At 40.1% G+C, this 23,278-nt stretch overlaps 1 protein-coding gene across 2 annotated transcripts in view; it reads right to left on the bottom strand.

Annotated features, from left to right (window-relative positions):
* Positions 1-23,278, bottom strand: part of Map3k3 (mitogen activated protein kinase kinase kinase 3) — a 68,676-nt gene that overhangs the window by 37,660 nt on the left and 7,738 nt on the right. For both annotated transcript variants that reach the window (NM_001107058.3, XM_063269201.1), the window contains 3 exons: positions 18,899-19,020; positions 3,857-3,897; positions 41-140 (listed from right to left, as the gene is read on the bottom strand). In NM_001107058.3, the coding sequence (NP_001100528.1) occupies positions 41-140; positions 3,857-3,897; positions 18,899-19,020 (263 nt within the window). The remainder of the gene's footprint in view (positions 1-40; positions 141-3,856; positions 3,898-18,898; positions 19,021-23,278) is intronic.

Below are 23,278 nucleotides of genomic sequence, written 5' to 3'. Positions count from 1 at the left end.
TGGCTGTCCTTCTTGGCCCTTCCTCATCCATCTTTCTTACCTCATTATTCATATAATGCAAATCAAGAGGCTGCCCAAAGACCGTTGTCACCTTGTGTTCCACATCTTCATATCTCACAGGCCGGCTGAATGCTATAATTCTAAAAGGGAACAAGAATGTTGGTTAACCATGTATTTAAAATTTAGAAACTATCTTAGTTACTGTTCTATTGCTGGGAAGAGATACTATAACCAAGCAACTTACAAAAGAAAACATTTAACTGGGGGCTTGCTTACAGTTTCAGAGGATGAGTCTATGACCATCATGGAAGCAGACGGGCATGATGTTGGAACATTTTATCTCATTCACAAGCAGTGGGCAGACCCTGAGCCTGGCATGGGCTTTTGAAACCTCAAGTCCACTCCCAGTGGCACACCTCTTCCAACCTGTACCTCCTAATCCTTCCTAAACAGCCCAATCATAAATCAAACATTCAAATATATAAGTCTATGTATGGGGAACATACATATTCGCAGAAATAACCACAGAAAATAATGTTGCTGTCAAATTTGTCTTCTTGGACTGAGAATAAAGCTAAGTGATTAGGCACTTGCCTGACAACAAAAATGTAAACTCTTGCCCAACTCTCCCCAGCCAGCCCTTGGAAATCAGTAGCAGGCAGATCTCTGTACATCTGAGAGCACTCTGGTCTACAGAGGCCAGGCAGAACCGAATGGTAAATGTAAAAGTTCAGTTTGACCCTGTCTCAAAACCACGAATCTTTTAATGACAAAAAAAAAAAATCATCAATGAAATTAACCATAAAAAGTCAAGAAAAACCAATAAAGCCTGGGGTTGGTAAAAATAAAGAAAATTGCGGTTGGGGATTTAGCTCAGTGGTAGAGCGCTTGCCTAGGAAGCTCAAGGCCCTGGGTTCGGTCCCCAGCTCCGAAAAAAAAGAAAAAGAAAAAAAAAAATAAAGAAAATTAAATTAAAAAAAAAATAGAAGGTGCAGGGCTAGAGAGAGGGTTCTGTAGTTGAGGGCACTACCTACATCTCCAGAGGAACCAGGTTTGATTTCTAATGCACCAGGTACTAAATGGTATAAAGGCATATATGCAGACAAAACACTCATACAACTAAAATAAAACAAAATACAATTTAATTTTTAAAAAATTTAAACTTGGCGGGGTTGGGGATTTAGCTCAGTGGTAGAGCGCTTGCCTAGAAAGTGCAAGGCCCTGGGTTGGGTCCTCAGCTCCGAAAAATAGAAAGAAAAAAAAAATTTAAACTTGGGATTGATGGCACATGCATTGGCTAAGTGGTTAAGAGCACAAGGAACCTCACAACTGTCTTTAAGTTCAGTTCCAGGAATTCTGACATCCTCACACAGACACACATGTAGGCAGAACAGCAATACATATCAAATTAAAAAAATAGGCGCTCACCTTCAATCCCAGTACTGGAAGGCAGAGACAGGCACATTTTGTGTTAAAGCTAGCCTGGCTTACAGAGTAAGTTCCAGGACAGTCAAGGCTACACAGAGAAACGCAGTCTTGGGGAGTTTGTGGAGCTGGAAGAGGCTGAGGCAGGAGGATCCCAAGTCCTAGGTTGGCCTGGGATACAAAGTTTGTTCAATGCCTGCCTGAGTTTTATAGTGAAAAATTATGTCAACTCCCACTCCCTTGGAAGAAAGAAAGAATGGAAGGGAAAAATCAGTAAGAAAAAGACTATCTCTTGAGCCTCGGTATGAGGGAATGTCCCTCCCACAGTTTTAGAAAGCAACCAAGCTCAGAGATAATAAGTTTCTATGCATCTAGTCTGGCTGTGAGACAGTCAGCCACCCTAAACTGCTCGAAGTCTGGTTAAGATAAGAAACTGTGGCTTCCCAGAACTAGTTAAGAGCCAGGCTGCTGCCATCCCACTTACTAACACATCTTAGGGAATGCTGAATTGTGTCTTCCTACTAAGTTTTTTGGAGGGAACCAGTTGTCCTCTCTGCCCTCTTACAGGATAGTCAAGGTCCTCTACTCCTAAAATGGAATTCTATGAAAGTGAGTGCTTGGACAAACGGACAAGTCACTACTTCTTTGTCTTTTTCTGTAAATTCCAAATTAGCAGGGGCCTTCGTTTCTGAAGAAACTAGGGCTGGAGAGGCAGATGGCTCAATAGTTAAGAGAGCACCAGCTGTTCTTCCAGAGGACCCGCATGGCAGCTAACACCCTAGCTCCAGTTCCAGGGGACCCTCAGGCACCTGGTACACAGAGATGCGAGCACACACACAGGCAAAACATGGACACATGTAAGATTTCTAAAGGAGAAAAGATATTACTTCCCTGTAAACACTAAAGAAAGTCCACATGGCCCTCTTTACAAAATCCTAAGAAATGAAACACATGAAACTCGAGATGTCTGGCACAGAACAGCTTAAGTTGGCTCTTTAGTACCACATACTCTCTCAAGCTCTCAGTTCTACACATACTACACAAACAGCAAATGCTATGGTTCCTGAAAACAACTCCATTTAAAAAAAAAAAAAAAAAGACTTTCAAAACCTTGACAGCAGCATTCTGCAGCTCCAGCTTCAGAAAGCCATTCCTGCCTGACTACCTTAAATACCTGTGGTTTCCCTCTGGCAGCTTCTCTGAAATCAAACACATACACTTTCACAGTTTAAGTCTACTCACTGAAACTGCATACCACTTTGGGAACAGGGCACTCAGGAGACCGTAACTGCATAATTAAGCTCCAACACAATTGAGCTTTTGATTCCATATCTATTTCTGAAAAGCCTCTGGTGCTCTAAGTTTGTTCACTCCTCAAAAACTGTCGGGCCAGAAACTAAAAAGTACCAATGATGAAGTGGCACTTAACTTCCTTGCTACTGTCAGGACACAGGAGGACAGGATGGAACTGCAGACAGAGCTCTGTTCTTCCCTCCTCTGGGTTTAGAATAGCCCTAGACCTCAAAGCAACAGCAGGACCCTGGCTCTGCAGAATTACCATTCCCACAGTCCTTTCACTAGGAAGCTCTTCCAACCTTGTACATTTCTCTAAGAATGGGCCATTTTGAGGGAGAACAGCAACTCTCCATCTCCTTTGGAGTAGACTTCAGTAACCTTGTGGGACTGCAGTTCACCCCTCTGTGGTGGTTCAAATGAGAATGCCCCCTACAGGCTCCTGTTTGAATACTGGGTCCCCACTGGTAGAATTATATGGGGAAAATTAGCAAGTGTGGCCTTCTTGGAGGAACTGTGTCACTGAGGGTGGGCTTTGAGGTTTTAGAGGACTCCCACCATTTCGCTCCTACTTCTGAGTCTTGCTGTGAGCTATTAGTGACTGCTATAACCATGCCTTTGCTTCCCTATCAAGGATTGTAATCTTCTGAAACTTTTGTAAGCTGTCTCCATCATGGTGTTCGATTACAGCAGTTGACAAGTAAATAAGGAAACACACAAAGAAAAGGAGAAAAAGTATGGGAGGGAGCTACAGAAGGGCATGTATGACAACACTGAAAGCATATGTGGGTGAACAGAGACCACACCCACAATACAGGGCCCTAAATGCTCCTTGAATTAAGTAGAATTACATTTTTGTCTACTGAGAATTACTTGGCTTTTTATAAAATAATTATGACTAAAACATTAAAAAGAAACATGAATTAAAAAGAGAAAGGAAGGGGTTGGGGATTTAGCTCAGTGGTAGAGCGCTTGTCTAGCAAGCGCAAGGCCCTGGGTTCAGTCCCAGCTCCGGAAAAAAAAAGAAAAAAGAAAAAAAAAAGAGAGAAAGGAAGTCTTATAATATAACTAGAGGTAGTTTTCTGAGCTCAGTGCTTTCCCAGGACTTCAGCATACATTAACACAGAAGGCAACTCACCGTCTCTCCCCATTGTGTTCAAACTTGATTCTGACGTCACTCTGCCAAAGGAGTAACAAATAGGTTAGAGAGTTCTCTGAAGTTTCTGGTAAGTCATGGATAGCCCTTTAGGCATTGGGCAAACATTACCATTAATAAAACACCTAATGGCGCCTGTTCCAGGCTCTCCACTCAGAAAGAACACTCTTTCCTTCAGACTTAAAAATCCCACTTTCTCTTCCCCTCTTTTTTTCCTTCAAAAAATTTCATACAATACATTTTGATCATGTTTTTCCCTTCCCTAATTCCTCCCAGAACCTTTCCCACCACCCAACTTTTTGTTTTTTCTCACTCTTTCAAAAACAAACATAACCACTGTGGTGGTTTAAATCAGACTCATGTTTAAATGCTACTTAGTGGAACTATTTTGGGATGATTAGGAGGTATGGCCTTGTTGAAGGAGGTATATCACTGGAGGATGGTTTTTGGGGTTTCAAATGGCTATGTCAGGCTTGCTCCCTCCCTCCCTTCCTCCCCCCTCTCCCCACACAGCTGTCTGCTTCCCACCATTGACGATCAAGGACTAACCTTCCAAAACTGTACCCAATTAAATACTTTCTTCATTTAAATTTTTTTGCTTTGTTTTGTTTTTATTTCTCAAGATAGGATTCCTCTATGTAGCCCTTGCTATCCTAAAACTCGATCTGTAGATCAGGATAACCTTGAACTCAGAGGTCTGCCTTCCTCTACCTCCCAAATGCTGGACTTAAAGGCATGTGCTACCACCAGCTAGCAATTGCTTCTCTGTAAGAGTTGCCTTGGTGATATATGATCTCTTCACAGGAATAGAATACTAAGACACCAACAAAAACACAAAACTAAAACAAACAAAACAACTCATAAAACAAAAAAATGCCAAAACAAAATAAAACCAAATCAAACAAACAAGGAAAGAGTTCATTTTGCAGGACAACTACTACTCCTGGGCCTGGGGCCTACCCTGGAGTGAGGTTGATATACCCAGTGGCACTCCATTAGAAAAATAATGATTTTACTTTGCCAACAGGTATCAGTTGCAAACAATTTCTTGGTTAGGGGTGGGACCCCTGTCCATATCCCCCTCTCAGGGCAAAAGACCATTATTTTCTAATGTGTTACATTCTTTCAATTCTGATGTGCTACAACAATGCAGTTCAGAGACAACAAAACCCACTCTCTAAGTTTTATTTTTAATTATGACTTTGTGTGCATATCTGTATGTGGTATGTGCACTTAAACGTGAGTATATTTGGAGGCCAGGGACACTGGATCCTCCTGCAGCTAGAGTTATAGGTGATTGTGAACTGCCTGATATGGGTGCTGAGAATCAAAGTCAGGTCCTCTGAAATAACAGCAAGTGCTCTCAACTACTGAACTATCTTTCCAGCTTCCAAACATGTTAACAAAATTCCTAGGTGGCCACTACTGGTTGCTTGCTCTGCTCTGATACAGTAGCTTTCTAGTTTTACACAGTCACTGTTTCTACGCCTGACTCTGAATTTCTCTACTTATTGCCACCTGGTCATGATACCTTTACTTCTTGGGGTTGCAGAAACGCTCAGTGATTAAGAACATGTATTGTTCCTGAAGATTACCAGCACTGACATGAAGTAGCTTACAACTGCTTGTAACTCTAGCCCCAGGAGATGCCTCTAACCTCAGGCATATACACATAGACATACATACATACGTATGTATGTATGTACGTACAAACAAACAAATAAGTAATAAGATACTATTCCTTTTTTGCTGACTCAGCTAAACAGAACAAAAAATCTTGCTGCATATCCTTCTAGTTACAGATAATGGAAATCACTTATCATTTCTATACCTCAGTGTTTACAACTGCAGAATGGGGCTAACTCTACCTTGCAGAGTTGCTATGAGAACTAAATGAGATAATATTAGGAAAATATCTGACAAGAAGTAGACATGTAATACATGGTTTTTGCTTCTATATCTGCTGCTGTTCTATCATTGATTTCCCATAATCAGTGGGTTAACCAAGTAAAGTAGGAAACTAGACAAATAACCTTAGATATTGTTCCTACTTAATTTAATCCAAAATAACTATCCAGGCAGCCTATAAATTTTGGAAAGGCAAGGATTGCTTATCTAGTGTCTGTACCACCTGCCAAACAAAGAAATGGCATGTTATATGTGTGGTTAGTATTTGTTAAATGGATGAATGGATATAAGAACAAAACCAAGTGTAAATGTTAGAAATAAAAGGTAAACTGGGGGTGGGGGGGTGGGTAGGGATTTAGCTCAGTGGTAGAGCACTTGCCTATCGAGCGCAAGGCCCTCCGGAAAAAAAAAAAAGAAAAAAAGGTAAACTGGGTGTGGTGGTGTAGGCTTATATAGTCCTAGTTACTTGCAAATACCTTGAGGGAATCTGAAAATGACAGGAAAAGGAAAGAGATTATCAGAAAAGAAAAAGTCGGGCATAGTGTTTTGAAAGTAATATTGTCAGGAAATCAGTAAATAACAGATGAAAGAGAAAAACAGTTCACAATCAATTAATGAAAATTATTCTGAAAAAGACGAATTAATAGACTATAGCTGGGAAGAGGGGGTTTTAGGCATCTAAACATAAGGAACACACAGAAATGAAACAACACTGCAGAAAAGGAAGGGAGTTTGTAAGAAAGGAAGTATGCAAAAAGGGCTTCCTTTTCCCAGGGGATTATACATCTAGGATTCCTTTCCAATCCTTGAAATGGAATACTGGCTCTGATACATACTCTAAAAATTACTGCCACTCTCAAAGACATTTCATATATGTAAAAATGTATACTTCATTTAATAATAGTAATTAAGTTCATTATGTGTTTACTTTTAATGTAAAATATTACTATTTCAAAAAATAGTGACTGAATGCAAATCTCTTTAATGCATGGCCTAAGAGAGCAGGTTTTCATGCCTGTTTCTGCTTTCAATCTATTGTAATAACCTACATCATGAAGCCTCTGGAAAATCCCACTATATATCCTTATGAGGAAGAGGTAAACAGGGCATAACATCACAGTATTATTATGAAAAGTCTTAACTTCATATACTGCCAATGTCTTTCAAAGGACCAAAGGAGGGTCCTACAGGGTCTCAAGGCCATACCTTAAGAATCGCTAAACTAGAATAAAAGAATATCAGAGCCAGATAGGTGATTCAGGGGCCAGTGAGATGGTTCAGCTGATAAAAGTGCCTGCAGCCAAACTTGAGGTCAATCCCAAGACCCAAAATGGTGAAGAAAAAGAACCAACTCAAAGTTGCCCTCTGATCTCAGTACACATAACCTGGCATACACATACACACAGAATAAACTAAAATATAATTAAAATTTCTTAAAATTATGGCTTAAAGCATCATAAAAGTACTCACTCTTCAACTAAACCAACACTGTATTCAGATACACCTATAAAAACCTTACCCAGTCCCTTTACTGGCCCCTATTCCACAGTGGACCCTAACTCAAGCATTGCCCTATGTTAAATTAGTGTAAAGGGAACTGAAATTTTACTTCAAACCCCAAATCACTACTACCAAAGTCTAAGCAAGCCAAATGACTAGTAAAACAGCATATAAAAAGATGCCGTCCCTGATGCTATGACAGAACAGAATGCAGACTTCAATGGCTATCATCCTATGCCCAGAGAGACTAATCTGAGCCAATTCCCAATCTGAGTTTGTCCTGTCAGCCACAAATAAGGAAAGTTCAGATAAAGACAACTATGCTCAACTCCTTCACTATTCCCCTTGATTTAGTTAAATAAAACCTAGTCTCCTCTGACTTCTATGATTTGGTTACAGCCTAAAAAACAAAATTAACAGCAATCTAACCACTTCTGCTCCTTTGCTGGTTCCTCCTTCATGCCCTCTCTAACTCCTCCCCCAACATGTGATCACCCATGGACTTCTGGCTTTTTGCTCCTCTCAATACCTTCTCTTCAGTCAACCTCTAAACAGAGGATTCCCATATCCCTAGGCCCACCCCAATCTAAGACGAAGCAAAGCTTCAACTGACTGACATGTATCTGAAGCAGATATGAATTTGCTAAGAAGGCAGCAATGGAGAATAGAGAGAGACCGGAGACAATAGAAGCACTTATTGCCAAGTCCAAGTACCACTGTATTCACATGGTAGGAGAAAACCAACTCCCTCTGACCTCCAAGGTATACAGACAGACACAAGCACATAAACAGACACAGATGCATACACACAGAGGCACATTCTCTCTCTCTCTCTCCCCCTCCCTTTCCTCCCATCCTCTCTCCATTAGAAGTAGCTACAGCAGCCACTTTTAGTCCTAGAACCCAGGAAGCAGAGGCAGAGGCAGAAGCAGAGGCAGAGGCAGGTGGATCTCTATGATTTTAAGGATAGACTCATCTACATAGTGAGTTCCAGGACAACCAGGGTTACATAATGAGACTCTGTTTTTAAAAAAATAAAAATTAATAATTAGGATAGTGTTTGGGGACTGAAGAAACAGCTTGGAGGCTAAAAGCATGTGTTGCTCTAGCAGAATTTGGTTCCTAGCACCCACAAAGTGGCTCACAACTATCTGTAACTCCAACTCCAGGGGATCTGAGGCCGTCTTCTGACCTCCCTGGTCACCAGATTTGTGCATATTACACATACATACTTTAGGCAAAATACTCAAACACATTTTTTAAAGGTCAGCACAGGAGTCAAACTACTTTCCTTAAGTTCTGATTCTACAGTTTCCTGGTTGTGCAATGTTGCTTTGTCATTTAAACCTCTTTGTGACTCAATTTTCGCATCTGTAAAGTGAGACTGGTGATCGTACTTTACTGAATAGACTTTTCAAAAATTTAAATTATATAATCACATAATGAGATTCAAATATTTGACATGCAAATTCTCAATAAATGATTACAAAAACTCCACTATCTTTTAGCCAAAATACTTGAAAGCAAAATTATCTGGACTGCACATTTACGACTTAAAAAGGTAGCATGGTATATACTCTGTATATCATATGATGCTTCTTTCTCTCTGAGGGCAGCAGCTATGGAAGCAACCTATAGCCGAGGCAGAGCGCTCTCAAGTCATTTCCAGAAGTTAGCTGTATGTGGTTCTCATCGACAGCTGGGACAGAACTGAATTCTATACTCTGGCAGCTGGATGTTTCAAGGCAGTGCTTGCCCCGCTCAACATCGAGTGCAGTGATTATGGAGAAAGCTACCCTCCCCCTCATACTGGACACACCAGGTTAAGCCACAAAGATTCATGGTTTATTTGTTAATACAGTATATGGTTTGTTCTGTTGTCAAATGAGGTGCTGCAAATAAAAAACAAAAAACTGGGACTAAAGAGATAGCTCAGTGGGTAAGAGCACTGGCTGCACGTCCAGAGGACCTGGGTGTGAGTCCCAGCACCCACATGGTGACTCACAACCATCAGTAACCTCATTATATCAGGTATCAGTCACATACATCGCACACAGACAGGTGGGCAAAATACCCCTACATATAAAAATAAATAAAATTTAAGTAATAGCAATAAAAACACCCTAAAATTTTTAGTTTTACAGAATTTTTAGGTTTTTCAAAACTGCAGATGGGGAAGTGAAAACCTGCAAAAATCAAATCACACACAGTACAAATGTGCATATTCTCACTTTCCCTCCCTTGTAATCTGTTAACTTACCTATGCGTCTGTATCAACTACTCTCTTAAACTAGTCTCCCTTCTCAGTGTCATTATTTCTTTTTGTTTCTCTTCTAGGGGTAAAACCCCAGGTTTCACACATGTTACCTCTAGCCACATTGCTCTTCTGTGTCATTATATCAAGATGTGAGGGGCAAATGGCTTAATGGTAAGAGCATGTGTTGCTCTTCAAGAAGCCTAGAGATCAGTTCCCAGCACCCATGGGACTCCTGACTACACTTAATTCCAGCTCCAGGGAATCTGACATCCTCTTCTGCTCATAAATAAAACTGTTTTAGAAAGTCTGAAGAAATGGTTCAGTGGTTAAGAGCGCTGGCTGCTCTTCTAGAAGACTCAGGTTCAGGTCCCAATACCCATATGGTACCTTACAACCTTCTATAACGAACTCCAATCCCAGAAGACCTGATGGCCTTTCCTGATATCTTCTGGTATCAGGCATGCATCTGGCTCATACACATAGTTAAAACAAACAAACAAACACATAAAATAAAAATAAATCAATCCAAGAGATAAAAGAATACTCACCTACATACACATCGATCTCTAAGATCGTGAACCTTTCCTTCCTTCCCCCTTATTCTCCTCTTAAATGCCTTTAGCATGAAACTCTGCTCCCCATTCTTCCTGGTATCCCATTGTTGAGACCCTTTCCCCTTAGCCCTGCATTCTTTAATTGTTCATTTTGTTTTGGGAGATTTTTGGTTTTTGTCTCTATCTCACTCTGTAGACCAGACTGGCCCTGAACTCACAGAGATCCACCTGTGCTGTCCTTGAGTGTTGCATTAACATAAGTGCCATCATGCCCTGCTAACTCTAGATTCTTTTTTTTAATTTTTAAATTTATTTTATGCATATGAGTACACTGTAGCTGTCTTCAGACACACCAGAAGAGGGCATCAGATCTCTTTACAGATGGTTGTGAGCCACCATGTGGTTGCTGGGAATTGAACTCAGGACCTCTGGAAGAGCAGTCAGTGCTCTTAACCGCTGAGCCATCTCTCCAGCCCTAACTCTGGATTCTTAAAAGCCATTTCTACACTTCTCAGGTCCTCTCTATTCTTTTATGTCCTACTATTTATCCTACTCATTCTACATTTTCCCAACCATCTAATTACCTCTCTTACCATGTTCCTTCCTGTTACAAAAAAATTATTAGTGATGCCCCTGACCTGTAGAAGAAATTCTAAATTTTCTGCTATCATTTGAAGCTTCTTCAGTTTACCTAACTATACTATATAACCCATTCCCCCAGGAACTCTGTTCTACAGCCAGCCCAAAGTGTACCTTGTTTCCTCAAATAAGCCATAGTCTTTCCCCTAGGTCTTTAATCACCCTTTTCCTAATTGTCACCTTATTTTCAGTTAACTAAACTTTTACATCCTTTACATCTGGTACAAATGCCACTTCTACTTGAAATCCTAAAGGCTAAGCCCCAAGCTCATGCTTTTCACTTTCCTAGCATCTGACAGGACTCACTCTCACTCTCTATACTATATCATGACACACGGCCAAGTCCAGCTACCATTTCTCTCTCAAATCCTCCCTCTCAGCTTTCTCACCCCCAACCCTCATTTTTTTCCCAAGACAAGGTCTCACTATATAGATCAGACTAGCATAAAGCAGTGATCCTCCCACCTCTCCTGAACGAATGCTGGGGTTATAAGCATGTGACCCATGCCCATCTTCCTTTTCTTCTTTCCCACTCTCTTTCCCGGGTATTTCTCATTTCCCAGTAAGACTATGTGAGTTCTGGGGTACACAAAACATGGCACATTTTGAGGGGGGTGTCTTTAGGAAGCTTGACTACAGACATATATTAAACTGGCTGGAAAAGTGCCACAGCTACTAGGGGGAAAAAATATAACACAAATACTCAGGCTTGGGGTACAGCTCAGTAGGTAGAACGCTGACTAGCATACACAGGCTTTGGCCTGGATCTCCAGTACATGAAGCTGAGTGTTGTGGCACCTGCCTATAATCCTACCACGTGGGAGATGCAGGCAGGAGGATTAAAGTTCAAGGTTGTCCTCTGCTATGAAGTAATTCAAAGCAAGCCTGGGTTATATGAGGCTCTGTTTCAAAAAAATAAAAACAAGCTGTGATGGTCTGAATGAAAACTCTCCCTTATGAACTTGTAAGAAGTGGTACTATTGGAGATGAGGCCTTGTTGGAGGAAGTGTATAACTGGCATGGGGGTTAGGGGCTGGGCTTTGAGGTTTCAAAAGCTCAAGCCAGGCCCAGTGGTCCACTGTCTCTTCCTGCTGCCTTTGGATCCAGATGTAGAACTCTCAGCTATCTCTCCAGCACCATGTCTGCCTTCATAACACCATGCTTCTCACTATTACAGTAATGAACTAAACCTCTGAACTATAAGCCAGCCCCAGTTAAATGTTTTCCTTTATAAGAGGTGCCATGATTTTTCTTCACAGCAATAAAACTCTAACTAAGACATAAGCAAACAAAAAACCACAAAAGCAACAAACAACAAAATATAATTCAGGTTCAAGTAAATCAAGTCCTTGGTCCAAAGGTAGAGTTGACAGAGCAAGCCTCAAGGTTGATTCAAACCTAACAAGGACAATATAAAAAGCTGACCAAACTTATGCAGAAACTCCAAAAGGGCTCTAAGAATGAAGAAACTCAGAGTTTATTAAGTAAACATCGTCAACTGTCCCTCAGTTATCCTCTCTTGTACCCATTCTTCTAATTCTACACTGTCCCTTCTTCCTATAGTTGCCCTTTAAAACAAACAAACAAACAAAAAAACCAGGGTATAGAGGAAATTTCTGGTTTCTTTGGAGAGTTAGTTAGGTTATAATGATAGGGTAGACAGGTGAAAGAATGTTTGCTAAAGCAGACATGTGAGGTTTAGAGAGACTATAAGTAAGATCCCACAGACAAGGGAAGTTTGAGCATTGGTTTGCTTTGCTCTGCCTCGCTAGTCTTGGCTGACTACTCGCATACATTGGTTTGCCTTATATTGTGTTGCTGATCTTCGATGATGGTGACTTCATAGAGAGAAACTCACCAAAGAACTTCTCATGAGATCCCTGTGGCTTCTTGGTGCTCCCGCACACTCGGGCCCACTGGTAGTCTCAACGCTTTCTTCTGAATTAACTGGCCTTACTGATTTGTGTGTGGCTTCTGCCGAGTGGACCAGACTGCAGCTGTTGATTTGTGTTTGGTGTTTGCTAGTGGATTGAACTGAGAACAATGAAGATTGGATCGCCCCAAAGAACTATTTAATCAGATCCACTTCTCCCATATCCTAATAACCTTTCTTTTCCACTACCTCTGGTAGGTGGTGGGCTAGAGGGGAGGTTAAACCTTATTAAGGTAAGTTGTGAAAATACATGTCTACACCAGGGTCTTACTACTTAGCCCTGGTTGACCCGAAACTCACAGATATCTGACTGCCTCTGCCTCTCTAGTTCTGGAATTAAAGCCATATGCCATCACAGCAAACTTCTCCCTGTGTGTTTTGGGTGGTTCCTTACACATTTGGAACCAGGGTCCTTTTGCCAGAGATAGTAAATAAATTAAATGAAAAGGGAAAGAAAAATAATTTTTTTATTTATAAATGTGGTGAGTCATAAGAAATTAATGGAAGCACTTCTAGGCTCACATGTATCTTATCTTCAAGCTGGCCAGCCCTCATCAGCAATCTGAAAACAAAAAAAAAGGAGTTCTGAAGAGTCATGAGTGTGTCTACCACAGGAACAGCTACACAGTGTAAATGATGCTTTTATTTACTCAAACGATGGGATGAAATGAGAGCCATACCCAAGCTGTGCGAATATGTGGCTTTGGCTGAGCCAAGAATGTTTCTTTCTCTGTTCTAACTATCTGCAGGCCTATGCCTGGAAGCTTCTAGCCACTGTACAGTCTAATCTTCCAAGCTGACTGATTCAATCCATGCTCTCTTAGCTTCTGAGTGAATTTTTCTGCTTGGCCTCATACTAACTTTGGCAATATGTTCTAATCTTCTGGCTCCTTCTCATTCTCTGGTTCTGTCTTCACCTGTGTCTAGCTTGTTCTCTCTGAAACACATCTCTGTAAAACTGTATGGGCTCAACTGCCATACATCCACATCACACCAAACCACATCTTTCTTTCTTTCTCCCTCTTCCTTTCTTTCTCTCTCTGTTCTTAAGTAGCCTCCCTTTCCTATGCTACTCTCATGTGTGTTGGGCATATCCTATCTATGACTCATTTCATCAAATCTTTCTCTGATTCGTCATTTTATCTGCCCCTCAATTAGACATCAATTCCAAACATGGTGGCTTCCTTCTACAAACTAAGCTTACCTTCATTGTTAGGGATCATAGGTATGTAATTAGGGAATGTCTACATTCTAGCCAGATCACATAGACCTAGAAGGTCTTTGGATGTGAACCTTTGCCAGAGCAGCCATGGTGCTGGATTAAAATTCCCCTATAGCTCTGTATGTGGCCTGGTAAGGATTATCTCTCCTAGAATTCTCTAGTCTGGAACTGGAAACTAAGGCTCTGCCCTGCTTGGGCCAATCATGAAGAAAACAGCTTTCCCATCCAGAAATAACCACTGTGAGTACCTAAATGTACTGGCTGATTTTGTGTGTCAACCTGACACAAGCTAGAGTTATCACAGAGAAAGGAGCCTCAGTTGAGGAAATGCCTCCATGAGACCCAGCCGTAAGGCATTTTCTCAACTGTTGATCAAGGGGGAAGGACCCAGTCCATTGTGGGTGGCACCATCCCTGGCCTGGTAGTCTGGGTTCTTTAAGAGAGCAAGCTGAGCAAGCCAGGGGAAGCAAGCCAGTAAGTAACACCCCTCCATGGCCTCTGCATCAGCTCCTGCTTCCTGACCTGCTTGAGTTCCAGTCCTGACTTCCTTTGGTGATGAACAGCAATGTGGAAGTGTAAGCTGAATAAACCCTTTCCTTCCCAGCTGATTTCTTGGTCATGATGTTTGTGCAGAATAGAAACCCTGATTAAGACACTGAAGAATCAGATCCTGACCTTGGAATCTATGCAAGCACGGAGAAGATTAGTAAGATTTAAGAAACAGAATTCTTAGAAATAAGGATTATGTTTTTCCCTCCAAATTGATCTTCCGAAATTCGGCTAGATTCAGAAGTTTGCAAAAGACCATCAATTAGATAGTAACAACAAGCCAATAAAGAGAGCAAAAGCTTAAGACTTTTAGCTCCACAACAACATGCACCGTTCTGGTTAGAAATTGACTTTCTCCAAAGCTCAAATCCATAGTGCTAAAAAATAGAAGAAATTATATAATTATTACAACTTTACATTTATGTATTTTATGATGTGAAAAATACATTCTCTGATCTTGCAAAATTCTTAAGTAGAAACAATGCACATTAAATAGGTCTCTAATTCAAATGGAAAAACTGAGGTTCACAAAAGCTATCTGAATTACATTCAGTACAATTTTTGTGACTAGAAATCAACAGGTCTGTTTATTTCCTGGCTGTACTCCAAATCTTTGTGTGAAAGCTACACAAACCGTAAAGTGTTGCTTATATATGTATTTATAGTCGCTAACATTGTTAACTGCTGTCATAAAACTCTGTGTCAACAGGTGGTTAACAAACAGCCTGTGACTGCTGGGTGGTGTACTTTTCACTACAGTAAGCTGCTGGCTCCATGAAGAACTAGCAACCAACCATTAATAGTGAACTGTGAGTTGATGAGTGCTGAAGAGAGGCTCTGTAGCAAAGACTGTAAAGCCATGCACAGGATGTGTCATGCATCCAAGATGTCAGCCACCTCTGCCTATGCTCTTGGCTTCCAGAGACCTAACATATAGAAGGAAAATTACAAAATAAAACAAACTTATCTCCTAACAAATGTTTATGGCTGAGACCACTGCCCATGAATTCCCATAACTACTTAGAATGCATATTTACTTCTCTTTCAGTTGGTTAGGAAGCTTGTTTATTTAGGGAAGCCGATGTCTAAAGTCCTGCCAAGCAGATATTTGAATTAGGTTTTCTAGTTCTTCCAGGCCTCACACATAAAAAAATCTGTCAAAATCCCAACTTGGTACCGCCATTCTCACACTGAAGGGCTCTCCCAACACTGTTCTATCCTTGAATAAACAATTTCTCCCACCAGCCAAAATATTTGATTACCTTTAGCTTCAACTCTGGTTTTTGAATCTTTATCCTAATTTAACATTTCTTAGTCCAATTTAGTATTTCAGCTATTTAAATTAGGTTTTTAATTTTCAGCCCCTCTTTTCTTAAACACAGACCTCTGGAAGAAAACAAAATGGTAATGAACAAACTATTTTATGGGCTGGAGAGATGGCTCAGCAGTTAAGAGCACTGGTTACTCTTTCAGAGGACCCAGGGTTCAATTCCCAGCAACCATCTAGTGGTTCACAAGCATCTGTACCTCTGCTTCCAGAGGACCCACCTTCTGTTCCAACAGCAATGTATACTAGGTAAACATGTGGTACACAGACATACATGCAAGTAACACACTAGTAAACATAATAAAAACGCACAAACAAAACACCCAAACACCATTTTATACTATCTCAAACCTAAGTTATTATAACAAAAAGAATCATAATAAATGATGATTCACTCCATAAATTGTAAAGATCTGTATTAAGAAGTGAAATGACTCACATTGTCAGGCTCTTTTCATCACTTAACCTATAAACACATCTTCCTGTGCATCCTCTGTACCCCCATCTCACTCGGTTTTTTAGAAATACACTTGTTGTCTTCAAGATTTTGCTAAATACTTTCCAGAAATGTCTACATTTCCTAAAAGAAACCATTCTACAATCTTGAGTTTATTAAAAAAAAAGTATCTTGATATTTTTATTGCCATTTTATTTAGCATAAAACCTTGGATTTCTATCAAACACTGACAACACCCCTTTGTGCTAGGAACTGACCCTCCCTACCAACTGAGCTATCTCTGATCCTTGAGCTTACATTTTTATTTTATTTTAAATTATCTATGTATCTATCTATCTACCTACCTACCTACGTACCTATCTATCTCATGTATGTGAGTACACTGTAGCTGTCTTCAGACACAGCAGAAGAGGGCATCAGATCCCATTACAGATGGTTGTGAGCCACCATGTGGTTGCTGGGAATTGAACTCAGGACCCCTGGAAGAGTGGCTCTTAACTAGTGAGCCATCTCCCTCCAGGCCAAGCTTAAATTTTTAAACAGCCATGTCAGTTCTTCTGCTTCTCACACACACTCATGAATACAATATTAAAGATGATTCATTAATAAGCTTATCACAATGCAGAAACTAATAACGTATGGGGAAGGCATGAATTGCCAATGAATCTATACATTTCTAAGCATGTAGTATCTATCTTTCCCTCATCCTAACCCCAGCCCCAGAAAAAGGGTCTTATGCTGTCGTAAAGTTGTTTTGTCCAATACAATAGCTACAAGTCACATATGGCTATTTAATTTAATTTAATTAACATTAAAGAAAAGAGAAAATACAGTTGCTCAACAGCTGCATGTGGTCAGTGGCTACCATACGGGATAACACAGAAATGAAACATTCCTGACTGCACAGAACCTTTGGACAGCACTAACGGAGGCTGCTGAGGAGTAATAAATACTACTGTGAGAAATGGTCCCTACAAGACAAAATTTGAGTCACACTAACTAATGACCTCTTCCAGCACTAGGGGCAAGTTTAAATGCACATATCAGCTTTCATAGGTAATCTGGGTCCTTACCAAAACTTTCTTTTACTCACTGGCCCCTGCACATGAGCTTGTGGTTACTGTGGGGCTGTTCAGAAGGGCTGAGCTGCTGTCGTTATGCTTTTTCTTTAAAAATAAAAAAAAAAATCTGAGGTTAATAACTTGTATCCTCCACACAACAGAAAACTGTTTGGTGTTATTCAGAACACTGTGGAGCCAAAGAGCCATTAGCTTTTGTTATGACTGCTTTCTAACAGACACTTAATCCATTCTACAATCTCCAGAGCCACTGACTTCTCTCTATAGCAGCAGGCAGTTTTTGTTCTGTAAAGCAAGACTTTTAGGTAATAGCTTTTAAGCTCTAAGCAGAATTCCTATGAAACTCTCTAGGCCTTTTCCTGGAGTGGTCCCTTAGGGCCTTCTCTTCACCCATTAACTGCTATCCATGCCAACAGTCCGTTAGGAAAAGATCAGCTAACTGTAGCTGTGTTAGCAAGCACACTCCACATAGGAAGACAGGAAGGAAAGTGAGGTCATTAGACTCAAGTCATGGGGGAGGGGACTCACTTCTGGTAAAATGTTCCTTCCCAAAATGGCTTTGAATACAAGTAAGTTACAGCACAGGGGAAACCACACAATTAGACAGATTAATGTATGAAAAGTATGAGTTCTAATTTGTTATTTCACCCAGGTCTGTAAGATAATCACAAAAGAGGCAGTTTTCTAAACTAATCTTTTTAACATGGAACAAAAACACTCCGCTAACCCCCAGGGAACTAGAATTCCTAAAGGCAGGAAATACTCTGGAAAGGTATATCTAGCAGACCACAGATAAAACAAAAGTTCTAAAGTCTTATAATTTCTTTGTAACTCTGAACAAGTGATAGACAACGCTAAATGAGACGAGGTTAGCTAACAGGAATACTCACAGGGAGAATGTCCTGGACAAATTGTCATCAAGCATATATACTTAGGTACTACAGCCATTACACAGAGCACTAGACATCCACTGGACTTTGTGGAGCCCTATCCATCCACTCTTCTCTGAAGGTCAACTTACCCAGGAAACAGGATGAAAAGTGATACTAAACATGAGATGATTTCAACATCACATAAATTTAAATGTTAACAAAAATAGGAAAAGTTGTCCCATAGCAGCACGTGGCTCTCAATAAAAAGACAACCTCAAATACCCAAGCCAATGATGGGAAACAACAATAAAAACATTCAGCACCGCTCTTAAAATGTTATGTGATACTTAATAAATAAATTTCCTTTCCTAATTATATTTTACATAAACTAATGTGAAATTAATTCTTTTTTCCTGTGTATACAGAAGACCTCACAAGTTACAGATCATGAATCTGATCTGCCAAATAATCATAAAAGCAAAAGAATTACATGAATATAGACTCTATAATAAAGGAAAAATTATCCTTATTCTTTATAGATGAAATGCTATGCCAAGAACTCCAGCTACTGAACCCATCCATACCTGGCTGCTACTATTTAATGGAAGTGTGAAAGGGACCAACAGCATTCCAGCCTAGCATTAGAGTAGCCTTAGCTTCTCATATACTCCTCATTTAAAAACCCTCCCCAATAAATTAAGTCAAGCTCTACCAGAGCCACACATACCTGCCTGTTTGGGTGACCTGTGTCCTTGTTCTTCATGGTCTCATATCCAGACACCCGGGGACGTCGGCTCATCTGGAGGGCCACCAGGTCCTTCATGATTGAGTCTAATGCCTCTTGTTCATCTGCATTTAGAGAGAGCATGTGGGCTAAGATACTTCAAAACAGACCAATAAAACACTATTTCCATAAATAATACGAGTAATAAATATTCTAGGGAGTAGAATGACAGTCCCTGAGGCAGGTGTGGCTAAATGCCCAAACTTAAGAGGCGGAGGCAGAGGCAGAGGAGCAATGCAAGCAGTGCAGCCAGGGAGTACAGCAAGATCATGTCAAATGTCAAGACAGACACTGTAACCACAGTCGCATTGTGTTAAAAAGATAATTAAGGTCAAGCTGTAGCAATCTGAATTTTAATATTTTCATAATAGTACTCTAGACTTCTGGAAATGCACTGATTAGGTCTGAGGAAATAGTTTATTCAATACCAGAAGAATTCAACCATGAGAAACCTGAAAAGCTGGAGTAAAGAACAGCACCATGGCACAATATAGTTGGCTACTGAATGAAAATATAAATTCAGCAAGCTAATCGGGCAGGATTGGTCCCAGACCTAGCCTGCCTGCCTGCCTGCCTTCCTTCCTTCTTTCCTTTTGTTGAGGCAGGAGCTCACTATGAATGTAGCTCAGGCTAGCCCAGAACACAACATCCTCCTGTCTTAGCAACATAAGTGGGATTTTTACTGGATTGGCAATCATATACTCAGCCAGACTTACTCTTAAAACACTATGTGTGAAAGAGGAAATCTTAAAGGACCTCAGAGAGCTGTTTGGAACACTGTTGTCTTTACATGCCTAACCTTTAAACACTGCCTTTAATTACAAATTTTACGGGCAGATTGACTTCTGATAGGGAAGTCAAAGAGTAGCTCTCTCTTGACCAGAACAATTCGTCACCTTCAACTCACTGGCTTTATTTTAATTCCTTTTCCTTGAAACACTGTGGAATACTAGAGGTCTCACCCTCTGAAGATAAACTGTTCAAAACCCAGAACACAAACCAGTCCAACCTCAAGCTTTAAAATTCTCCCAGAGATCTTTGCCCATTCAAATTAACATTTAAAGGTTGAAAATAAGTGTATCGGTTGATCTGGAAGAGATCATGAGGGTAAATTGTCACACTCCCCAAATGACTCACTTAGGAATTTAGGGCACACCTTGTAAAAAAGCAAGTCAAAAAACCCACAAAAACTTCCACCCAAAGAGAGTGCCCATCTTCTGCCCTTTATTCTTGTCCTTATAATATTAATACTCCACAGGAAGGAAAACAGCATGAATCTGGTCTCTTCTCTGACTCCACTTGCCTCTTACCTCTTCCTAGAACATCTCTGAAGAGACATAGGAAAGACATAGAAAAGTCACAGAGAAAGATACCTATAAACATATTTTTGACTGTTCAGAAAAGTAAAATTAAATTTAAAACCTGCAAGGAAAAAAGGAGTAGTTTCCCACATAATTCCACTGGCTCATGCTCTTTAACCCAAGTACTAAAACGGCTTCAAGCAGGAGGTTCTTAACTTGGAGACCATCCTGGACAACACAGCAAGACTCCATCTTTAAAAAGGGGGGGAGTGTGGAGGGGAAGATGTATCTCACATAATTCTAAAACTCAAAAGATTAGAAACCTTCAATAAAATAACAAGTGAGAAAGTAGTAGGCTCTTCATCGACTATTTTATATTTTTTTTCTAGCAATTTCCTCTACTGGCTCTTTAAAGAAAGAGAATATGTTATTGGAAAATTAGCTCAGTTGGGGCCTATAGACAATTTGCTTGTTTTATTGATTTTAATCCAATAACCAAAAAAAAAAAAGAAAAGAAAAAGAAAAAGAAAAAAAGCCAGGCACGGTGGCATACACCTTTAATCCCATCACTCAGCAGGAGAGACAGGTGGATCTTTATGACTTCAAGACCAGCCTGGTCTACATAGTTGTAGGCTATCCACCACAACATAGTAAGACCCTGTCTCAAAAAAAAAAAATGTTTTTAAGGGCTGGAGAGATGGCTCAGTGTTAAGAACAATGGCTGTTCTCATAAGGGCTTGGGTTTGATTCCCAGCACCTACATATAGCCTACAACCCTCCAGGAAAGTCAGTAACCTCTACTGGCCTCCTTCAGGAGCAAGTCAAGCAAGAGATGCACAGGCATACATGAAAGCAAACCACTGAAATGAAAACTTCTAGTCTCTTTGGAAAGTCAGTTAGTTATATTAAATAATGTTTTGCTGGAGCACACAGGTGAAAGGATGTGTGGTGGACTAGAGGAGAGGTCGAACCCTTAATAAAGTAGGTTGAAAAAAATTTATGCCTATAAACACCAATACACATAAAATAAAATTAAAAACAAAACAAAAACAAAGAGGCTGGTGCATACATGCGCGGGGCTTTAGATTCAATCCCTAGCAACAACAACAACAACAAAAACAACACACACACACACACACACACACACACACACACACACACCCCTCCCTCTAAAGCATAGTAACTAAATTGGTTTAAATGTGAGACATAAATTGCCCTATAAAATATGATATATAATTGTATTAACTATAACAATTATTCAGGATCAATATAAGATAATAAGATAATGATGTCTGAGAGGCATCCAGTAAAAATATTAAAAGCTTAACACTTATATGGGTTTTTGGGGGGCTAGGGGGGATGATTTTGTTTCACTTTGGAGACCGTGTAGCCCTGAGTGGACTAGAACTTGCTATGTAGACCAGGCTGGCTTCACACTGGTCCATTTGTCTCCATATATCATGTCCAACATGCATGAAGTTTTTAGTATCACATTACCATTGGAAGTATTAGGAATATCAGTATTAAGTATTCAGTGGTAGGAAGTATTTCAGTACTTATCCAGCATGTATAAGGCCCTACTTTCAATCTCTAGGAGAGAGAGGAATGGATTATTAGAATTTACTAATTCTCATTTAGTAAACTAGGGCTGGTTTATCAAGTTGACAATGTTTTCTTCCAGGAAGATAACTAACTCTCAGTGTTATTTGGTGTTCCTAGTACTAACAAAATACTAGGAGACTAGTTTGACATTCTTGCCTGAAATCTAGGACAGCTGATATAAGTGCAGTAGGGTTATGAGTTGAATTTTATGAGGACAAGCATAAAACTAGAAGCAGTGATGTTTTTCAATGATGCTTCCAACTACAGACATAGATGAAGACAAGAATTGAACTGAGTGGCTCTTTTTGGCACTGCTTCCTGGACTGAGATTTTTTTTTTTTTTTTTTTTTTTGGTTCTTTTTTTCGGAGCTGGGGACCGAACCCGGGGCCTTGCGCTTCCTAGGTAAGCGCTCTACCACTGAGCTAAATCCCCAGCCCCTGGACTGAGATTTTTAACTCAATAGCATTCCCTTAGCATGGAATCCCATAAAATCAACTCTTAAAAACAATAACTTTCTTAGAAAACAGCAGTCAAAAATATGAACTTTTAGTCAGAAACATCTGAGTTTAAGGAATCCCTAAATCACATATTTTCCTTAAATTTCAATTTCCTCATTTGCAAAATGGAGGTAATAAAGCATCATTTTAGAGAATTACTGAGATAGAGAGACATGACGATAGAAGAAAACTTACAAATTACTTTTCCTTTTTTTCTTTTTTCTTTTTCTCTTTTTCTTTTTTTCGGAGCTGGGGACCGAACCGAGGGCCTCGAGCTTGCTAGGCAAGCGCTCTACCACTGAGCTAAATCCCCATCCCCTACAAATTACTTTTCATGGTACTTAGTAATGCTTTAAAAATGCTGGCTGTTACCAGAGCTTCCAGGGACTAAGACACTACCCAAAGACCATACATGGACTGACCCTGAGCTCCAACTGCATAGGTAGCAATGAATAGCATAGTAAGGGCACCAGTGGAAGGGGAAGCCCTTGGTCCTGCCAAGGCTGGACCCCCAGTGAACGGGGTTCTTGTGGGGAGGGCAGTAATGGGGGAGGATTGGGAGGGGAACACCCATATAGAATGGGAGGGGGAGGGGTTAGAGGGATGTTGGCATGGAAACCGGGAAAGGGAATAACATTTGGAATGTAAATAAGAAATACCCAATTTAATAAAGATGGAAAAAAAAATGCTGGCTGTTATTGTCATCAATATGAAAAGGTCAGTGGAAAAAGACAGGAAGGGCTATTTAATCTACCCTAGGGTTTAATTTATTTCTGAATTTTTATTAATGATTAACAGTAACCATTTGCTCAATATTTATCATGCATTATACATTAAAAAGCTTTTTTAAAGGGTTTATAAGAATTCTTATCACAAGAATGAGGCCAGCCTGGGCTATATGGTGAGACTCTGTCAATACATA

This window comes from Rattus norvegicus, chromosome 10, assembly GCF_036323735.1.
Source record: "Rattus norvegicus strain BN/NHsdMcwi chromosome 10, GRCr8, whole genome shotgun sequence".
Classification (NCBI taxonomy): Eukaryota; Metazoa; Chordata; class Mammalia; order Rodentia; family Muridae; genus Rattus; species Rattus norvegicus.
The sequence above is the reverse complement of the archived record's forward strand: the minus strand, read 5'-3'. Positions and strand labels throughout refer to the sequence as shown.